The sequence below is a fragment of the Bos grunniens genome, chromosome 3 (assembly GCF_055505025.1).
Source record: "Bos grunniens cultivar Pamir isolate PY7600 chromosome 3, Bosgru_T2T1.0, whole genome shotgun sequence".
Classification (NCBI taxonomy): domain Eukaryota; kingdom Metazoa; phylum Chordata; class Mammalia; order Artiodactyla; family Bovidae; genus Bos; species Bos grunniens.
The window spans coordinates 110,617,043-110,626,496 of record NC_141167.1 but is presented as its reverse complement, the minus strand read 5'-3'; the positions used below and the strand labels follow the sequence as shown (position 1 = coordinate 110,626,496).

At 39.1% G+C, this 9,454-nt stretch overlaps 1 protein-coding gene across 1 annotated transcript; it reads left to right on the top strand.

Moving 5' to 3' along the window:
• Positions 1-4,079: 4,079 nt before the first annotated feature.
• On the top strand, positions 4,080-8,379 carry OR6P1 (olfactory receptor family 6 subfamily P member 1). The gene has a single exon (XM_086393514.1). The coding sequence runs from the start codon at positions 7,426-7,428 to the stop codon at positions 8,377-8,379; it is 954 nt and encodes a 317-aa protein (XP_086249640.1). The 5' UTR covers positions 4,080-7,425.
• The last annotated feature ends 1,075 nt before the right edge of the window (positions 8,380-9,454 follow it).

The following is a 9,454-nucleotide window of genomic DNA, read 5'->3' as shown; positions in this document are numbered from 1 at the left end:
CAACCCAAATGAGTGAGTTTATCTGGCTGTATACTGTACTTATGAACATCTACCAACTTCCATGGAAGTTTATAGGATAACAATTTTGTTCCCAAACATCCATGAACAGATCATCTGACTTTACCCCAGCTCCACTATTTTCTAGATGTATGATCTTGAAAAAAAAAATCACTCATCTGTCTGTCATTTATAGAGAACAAAGTGTTTAAACTCATTGTGCTCTTATAAGGATTAAGCCAGCATATAAAAAGTACTAAGTACCTTGAACACACTAATCAATTTTATTTTTATGTCTTCTCTGAATGCCATATGTACACAGACTATGATAGTCATGATAGTGATTCCAGACAGGAATCAGGACTCTCAATTGTTGATTCACCAAGTTCTTTGCTAACTGAGTTATGAGTATTCAATTTGTGATGATCAAAGAAAGACATCAAAGAAAACAAAATAGACTTAATTTACTCTGAAAATGAGATATACCTGTGTATAGGTCTCTGCCCAGTTTGTCTCTGGACAAACGTATATGTAGCTTCCTGAAGAACATCATTAGGAGTCAGGCAATTTATTGTTCAGCTTCATTTATGTAAGATCTATGAAGTAGAAGTCCAGAGAAGGCAATGGCACCCCACTCCAGTACTCTTGCCTGGAAAATTCCATGGATGGAGGAGCCTGGTAGGCTGTAGTCCATGGGGTCGCTGAGTCAGACACGACTGAATGACTTCACTTTGACTTTTCACTTTCATGCATTGGAGAAGGAAATGGCAACCCATTCCAGTGTTCTTGCCTAGAGAATCCCAGGGATGGGGGAGCCTGGTGGGCTGCTGTCTATGAGGTCACACAGAGTCGGACATGACTGAAGCAACGTAGCAGCAGCAGCAGCATTAAGTAAAAGTCAGACAGAAATCAAAGAAATTATGCTGGTATAAATAGACATTTGAGGTGACCCAAGTCACCCCATCCAGCTGAGGAAAACTGTGGATTTCAGATCTACAGACCTATAAAATCACTAGTTGTTTTAAAATATTGAGGACATTTGACACTCTGACCAAATCATTCTCACCTAAATTGTCTCTTTAATTGTCATATAAGCCAATGATTTAGGAATGACAGATACTATGACCAGCAGTAACAGCATCTCTATGTGATAAATTTGAAAAACAGGTAGGATTTAATCCTCCTACCTCTGAAATAGAAGAGAAACCTTAATTTTCCCAAATTATAAATTATTGGTTACATATGATATGTAAAGCACTTAGTGAGGATAAAGAAGTGAGTTTTTCCTGTTCTTGAGGAGGAAAAATCCAGGAAACTACATAAATGCTCCATAGGTCTGTTAATAGAGTCATAGTCACAGCAACAGATGTGAGTGGTCTACTGGACAAAGTCGTCACAGAAGAATTGATATTTATAATGTTTATCATGTGCAAAGGACCAGAAGTAGAAAACAGAGTGATGTCTTAAATAACTTTGATGTGATTGGAGGACTAAATAAGACTAGTGGTTGATAGATGTAGGAAGAGAAGGTAACCATGAAAGGGAGCATTTGACAGTAAGCAAAAGATGAATTGTATGATACCATCCATATAATTTTGTCCTAAGAGGACCTACGGATAAAGAGCTGCTCTTGGTTCTAAAGGGAGGTTCAATGAAAAAAATCTTAGAGATCTTCCTCACTAATTATTTTTTGGAACCTAAGCTGTCAAATGAGAAGTGTGTTTAAACAGCTCACCTCTGTGTGATTGCTGAAGCTTCAGGTTCATCTGCCCTGTGCTGTCATGGTGGTAGAATGCTACCCTGATGCCATAAAAATCCTGAAGTGTCAATAAAGTGTTTCTCTGAGAATGACAAGGGAGAAAACATATTGCCCAGAAGTTAGAGTACATAAAAAAATGGTGGGGAGGTGGGCAAATAACACAGGAGTTAAGAGCATGTATTACATTGATATAGCCATAGTTACCTGGGGGATCTGAATACTGTGGGTAGGGAAGGTAGATTGGAACAGGGTGTAGAAAATGGGAAGAGACAATATCTGGCAGGGATTAGTGGCCAGAGTTGCAATAGCTAGAGAAGAAAATCCTTGGCAATAGCAGTGCAGTCGGAGTAGTAAATACTATTCAATTTTCAATAACTGAGCTAGAACACTATGAAGATTATGATGTAAAGTAATACTGAGGAGTGGACAGGAGTCAGGGTCATGGGCACCTCTGGGCACAAGGGACCCTTCTTCAGGTTTGAATTTGAACTTGCAGACTATTTAAGCCCCTGTGGTCTGCAGAACCAGACAGGCTTCAGAAGAAAAAAGTAAATAAAAAAGGAAAAAGCTTCTGAACCAGATGACGATTTTCCAGAGTGCTTCCCACTCTCCACCCCATTTTCTAGCAACTCTCCTCTGTCCCTCAGGATTGTTCCTGGGGCAAATGGAAGTTTCAACCAAATTTCATGCAGTGCTACAACTAACAAGAACTGTAGTTTGCATTCCATTTGTATAATCTATAAAATTTGTATCTGAATGATACAAATTTTGTATCAATGACATACGAATCTTATTCAAGATTACACAAATCAAGACAAACTCATTCCACTAATATTTTTGAGTGTCTATTGATGCTTTTGAACTGTGGTGTTGAAGAAGACTCTTGAGAGTCCCTTAGACAGCAAAGAGATCAAAACAATCAATACTAAAGGAAAGACTGATGCTGAAACTGAATTTCCAATAATTTGGCCACCTGATGTGAACAGCCAGCTCATTAGAAATGACTCTGATGCTGGGAAAGATTGAAGGCATGAGGAGAAGGGGATGACAGAGGATGAGATGGTTGGATGGCATCACCAACTGGATGGACATGAGTTGGAGTAAGTTCCGGGAGATGGTGAAGGACAGGGAAGCCTGCTGTGTTGCTGTCCATGGGGTCTCAAAGAGTTGGACACTACTGAGTGACTGAACAACAACAACTATGTCCTAGGCATTGCTCCAGCTACTGAGAATAGAGGTGTGAAGACAGGCCCATATTCAGATTTTGTCTTTACTCAGTCTACTTTAGTATCTGAATTCCCTTACCATGGCTCTTGGCTGTTTCCAGTCACCATTTTTGAATTTTTCCTATATTGGATCATCATCTAGCCCCAAGGCATGTTGTACTGCCTTCTTATCCAGCTCCCAAACTTCCCACCTCTCCAGATTCTCTTGGAAAATTATGTGTGTGCTTAGTGGCTCAGTCATATCCTCCTCTTTGCAACCCTCTGGACTGTAGGCCACCAGGCTCCTCTGTCCTTGGGATTTCCCAAGCAAGAATACTGGAGTGGGTTGCCATTTCTTCCTCCAAGGAATCTTGCTGACCCAGGGATAAAACCCATGTCTCTTGTGTCTTCTGCACTGCAGGCAGATCCTTCACCCCCTGAGTCAAAAATTTCTAACGCATTAGATCAATTTTCTAAACCTGGGTCATTGTACACTAGAAGATGCAAAAAATATTTCAAGATCCAGACATGAATTGTTCAAAGGGAATCATTCCCTGATCTTCAACTCCACAGTCAGCTCTGCTTAAAATGTATTTGCTTGAGAAAGTATTTCTTCCTCTTTTCTACTTTCCTTTCAAAACCTTATCTTCCTTTGCATAACTGAATCTTACTGAGTGGAAGTGCCTCAGAATGAAAGTTTATCAGTGCCAATGTCAGTGATGAGAACGTGAATGACTGGATAGTGCATCCTTTTGCAAGTCATGGTTTCCATTATGTTCCTTTCAACACAATTGAAATAGAAGCTAAATGAGTTATCAACTAATAAGTCAATAAAAATAATTTTGATAATGGATCAACTAATAAAAATTTCAAATAATTTAGTGTTTTCACTATAATGAAACAAATTTCATTCCCTGAGCTATGGCATATGAATGTCATTTAATTGTGTAAATTAGTTTTCTCTGTGTTTGTATCTCTAAAATAAAAAGTAAGACTGGATTTGATGCTGAAAAATTTATCATTATGGTAATAAGTACTCTTCATGAATGCATACCACAACTGAAAAAAATTACAATTCAAATTATTATTAATATTCCAATATATTTTAAGTATTACTTTAAAAACATCATATTTTTATTGATTTGTGAAATTATATAACAACATACAGAAGAAAATCTTTTTACAGTTTCAAGGGTACAGGAAATAAACAAACTAAAAAAAATGTAAGTAGATAGAGAAATCAAAAGTCTTGCAATTTAAAAATATATTCAGTTCAATTCAGTCACTCAGTTCTGTCCAACTCTTTGAGACCTCATTAACTGCAGCATGCCAGGCCTCCCTGTCCATCACCAACTCCCAGATTTACTCAAACTCATGTCCATTGAGTTGGTGATGCCATCCAACCATCTCATGCTCTGTTGTCCCCTTCTCCTGCCACCTTCAATCTTTCCCAGCATCAGGGTCTTTTCCAATGAGTCCACTCTTCGCATCAGGTGGTCAAAGTATTGGAGTTTCAGATTCAGTATCAGTCCTTCCAATGAATATTCAGGACTGATTTCCTTTAGGATGGACTGGTTGGATCTCCTTACAGTCCAAGGGACTCTCAAGAGTCTTCTCCAACACCACAGTTCAAAAGCACCTATTCTTCTGCACTAAGCTTTCTTTACAGTCCAACTCTCACATTCATACAAGACTACTGGAAAAACCATAGCCTTGACTAGATGGGCTTTTGTTGGCAAAGTAATGTCTCTGCTTTTTAATATGCTAAGTTGGTCATAACTTTCCTTTCATGGAGTAAGATTCTTTTAATTTCATGGCTGCAGTCACCATCTGTAGTGATTTTGGAGCCCAGAAAAATAAAGTCTGTCACTGTTTCCACTATTTCCCAATCTATTTGCCATGAAGTGATGGGACTGGATGCCATGATATTAGTTTTCTGGTTGTTGAATTTTAAGCCAACTTTTTCACTCTTCTCTTTCACTTTTATCAAGAGGCTCTATAGTTCTTCTTCACTTTCTGCCATAAGGGTGGCATCATCTGCACATCTGAAGTTATTGATATCTCTCTTGGCAATCTTGATTCCAGCTTGTGCTTCACCCAGCCTGGCATTTCATATGATTTACTTTTCATACAAGTAAAATAAACAAGGTGACAATATTCAACCTTGTGGTACTCCTTTTCCAATTTGGAACCAGTCTGTTATTCCATGTACAATTCTAACTGTTGTTCCTTGACCTGTGTACAGATTTATCAGGAGGCAGGTAAGGTGGTCTGGTATTCTGATCTCTTCATGAATTTTCCAGTTTGTTGTGATCCACACAGTCAAAGGCTTTGGGATAATCAATAAGGCAGAAGTATACGTTTTTCTGGAACTCTCTTGTTTTTCTATAATCTAATGGATGTTAGCAATTTAATCTCTGGTTCCTCTGCCTTTTCTAAATCCAGTTTGAACACCTGGAAGTTCTCGGTGCACGTACTGTTGAAGGCTCACTTGGAGAATGTTGAACAATACTTTTCTAGCATGTGGGATGAGTGCAATTGTGTGGTAATTTGAACATTTTTTGGCATTGCCTTTCTTTTGGATTGGTATGAAAACTGACCTTTTCCAGTCCTGTGGCCATTGCTGTTTTTTTTGCAAATTTTCTGGAATATTGAGTGCAGCACTTTCACAGGATCATCTTTTAGGATTTGAAATAGCTCAGCTGAAATTCCATCACCTCCACTAGCTTTGTTTGTAGTGAAGCTTCTTAAGACCCACTTGACTTCACACTCCAGACATTCACAGGATGTCTGCCTCTAGGTGAGTGATTACACCATCATGGTTATCTGGATCATGATGATCTTTTATGTATAGTTCTTTTGTGTATTCCTGCCACCTCTTCTTAATATCTTCTGCCTCTGTCCATACATTTTCTGTTCTTTATTGTACCCATCTTTGCATGAAATGTTCCCTTGGTATCTCTAATTTTCTTGAAGGGATCTCTATTCTCTCCCATTGTATCATTTTCTTCTATTTCTTCACATTGATCACTTAGGAAGGCTTTGTTATATCTCTTTGCTACTCTTTGAAATTCTGTATTCAGATGTGATATATCATTCCTTTTCTCCTTTGCCTTTACAAGTGCTTAAGTTATACCAAAAATGAAAATGCTTGATGACATCTAATGTGATCCAATCTCGAATGCCAGGTCACTGGCAATATTGATAGGAGATTGCAAAAACACAGGTGGATGATTAGGAGGCATAGGAATGCCTTTTTCACTTTCACGCCTTAAGAGCTGTATCTGTTTTCTGTGACTGCTGTACAAATTTACCACAAATTAGCTGGCTTAAAACAATAGAAATTTATGCTCTTACAGTTCTGGAGGCGAGAATTCTGAAATCAATGCCACGTGGCCAAGTTCAAGGCATTGTCAGGGATATACTTTCCACAAGACACTAGCAAAAGTCTATTCTTTACCTCCTTTGTCTCTGGCACTGCTGGCATTCTTTGTTTCATGGCCACATCACTGCAGTTGTCAAGGTTGAAGGTTGGAATCTTCAAATCTCTCTATTTTCCATCTTCATATTGCCTTCTTCTTTGTGCATCTATTTCAAATTTCCCTCTGCCTCTCTGTTATAAGGACACTTGAAATTGCATTTAAGTTTTATCGGGATGATCCAGCATAATCTCCTGTGTCAATATCTTTAATTTAAGCACATCTGCAAAGACTTTCTCATAGATGTCACATCTATAGGTTCCAGAAATTAGAACATGGATCGCTTTTTGTGATCTATTTTCAACCCATCACCTGGGAATGAGAAATATAATTCTAGCACAGAAAATGTACCTAAAAAAACTTGCAAAATGAATGAAAAAAATTACTCCTTTTTCTGGTACAGAATTCCATTTTCTCTTCTATACTGAATTATTTCTCCAACTGTGAAAAAACAGTTCCCAAACCAACCACCCTTCTCCAATACTGCCTTGAACTATAGCTCAAGTAATGTCCCTGAGCTACTTCTTAGTTCAATTTCCCTTGAGAGATAAGCCCTCAAGCTCCACCTTTCTATCATTCTTTCTTTTATCCATTCCATAAACAAGTATTGAGTAAAGATTCTATGAGGGTTAGAAGTTTGTGGAAAGTAAAAAAAGAACATATCATAAATAAGAAAATAAATACTGAAATACTAAGACTTGTTTTGAAACCACTCAGCAAACATATTTCAAATACCCAGTGCTGTTATAATTGCTAAGCTATTGAGTAACAATCCTTAAGTCTAAGAGTTTTTCCCTGGAGGTGGGAGGTGATACAGGAAAGGGATGGAACAAAATGATGTACAAAATGGAACAAAATAATTGATAATATACTGTTGAGTATCTTCAGAAGGTTGTAATCTGGGGGTGTCAGCAGTTTGATCTATTTGTCTTTCAACATCTTGCTCTTCCTGTTACTTTTTCAGGCAATCAAGTGGACAGAGATCATGAGAAATTTGAGTGGAGACCACACAGTAGAGTTTGTTTTGGTGGACTTCCCTACCTCCCCACCCCTTCAGCTGCTCCTCTTTGCACTCTTCCTTGTAATTTTTTTGTTGACATTGTTGGAGAATGCACTCATTGTTTCCACTATCTGGCTCACTCCAAGCCTTCATCGTCCAATGTTCTTTTTCCTTGGACATCTCTCCTTCCTGGAGCTATGGTATATCAATGTCACTGTTCCCCGACTCTTGGGGGCCTTTCTTACCCAGGAGCATAGAGTCTCCTATGTAGGTTGTATGACCCAACTCTATTTCTTCATTGCCTTAGCTTGCACCGAATGTGTCCTGTTGGCAGTCATGGCCTATGACCGCTACCTAGCCATCTGTGAACCTCTCCGTTATCCTAGTCTAATGCCCTTCAGTATGGCCACTCGCCTTGCTGCTTCCTCTTGGGGTAGTGGCTTCTTCAGCTCCATGATGAAGCTTCTGTTCATTTCCAGATTGTCATACTGTGGGTCCAATATCATCAACCACTTTTTCTGTGATATCTCTCCACTACTTAACCTCACCTGCTCTAACAAGGAACAAGCAGAACTAGTAGACTTCCTCTTGGCCCTGGTGATGATTCTGCTCCCTCTAATGGCTGTGGTTTCATCATATGCCGCCATAATTGCCACTATCCTGAGGATTCCTACTGCCCAGGGACGTCACAAAGCCTTTTCCACGTGTGCTTCTCACATGGCAGTGGTTGTTATCTACTACTCCTCTACTCTCTTTACCTATGCACGGCCCCGGGCCATATACACCTTCAACCACAACAAGGTCATCTCTGTGCTCTATACTGTCATTGTACCATTTCTCAATCCAGCCATTTACTGCCTGAGGAACAAGGAAGTTAAGGATGCCCTCAGAAAGACAGTGCTGGGTAGATGCCCCTGTTCCAGGGATATCCCAGATTGATGTACAATAAAACCTGGCAAAAAAGAACAGTATCCTAATAGTGACATATCAAAAAATCATAAAATAGACTTAACAGGACCAAAATATCAGTTAGCACCCTGCTTCTTTAAATAGTGTCAGGAAACTTCTTGATACAAACAAAAAATTGTGAATCATTGATCATATACAAGAGTTTCCAAACTAAGATTGAAATGGTTATAGAATCTCTGGGGGGTTGTTAAAATGCATATTCCCAGAAAAATTGTGGAAAATCTGATAGAGTATGCATTGTTTGCCTATTGGATAAAGAACCCACCTGCCAATACAGGAGACATAAGAGACGTGGGTTTGATCCCTGGGTAGGTAAGATCCCCTGGAGGAGAGCATGACAAACCACTCCAGTGTTCTTGCCTTGAAAATCCAATGGCCACATGAGCCTGGTGTGGTACAGTCCATGGGGTCGCAAAGAGCTGAACACAACTGAAGTGACTTAGCACACATGCCTTGTTTGCAACCCTGACATGCGTAATTTTCAACTTCTTAAGAAGTCTTATTTCACAGCCAGTTTGAGATTCTTTACTCTAGACCAAGGCTATTATTTTTCAAGTAAGAAAATAGGTAATAAAAGGGACTTGCTGATGCATATGTCAAGACAAAATGATGTAGAAATTGTTGTAGCAGTTTCAAGGATTCAAATTCTCACATCTTAATTCTGTGAGAATCACAGAAGTATAATTAACCCCCCCAAACTGAAACTAATGTCACCTAATGCATACTCCTTGTCTCTATAAGTCTTATACCCACTGCAAGTCAAAGGAGGAAGAAAATGCAGCACTGGTATTCAGCCATGTGTGCAACAATTAATATGGCTAAATAGTTATCTGCATCTCCTTCATGTTAACTGAAGAGTAATACACAGCTTATTGACCTAATGAGTGTTGGTTAGGAGATCAAACGCATTAGAGAACTTTCATGTACCTTCCCCTTTGAATCTTCTCCAGCACTATGGCCAACTTCTGTTTCAACTAGCTGCTGCCTGAGTTATACCAGCTGCCAAATATTTTACATTTTGCCACTGGGGGCAAATGACTACAGG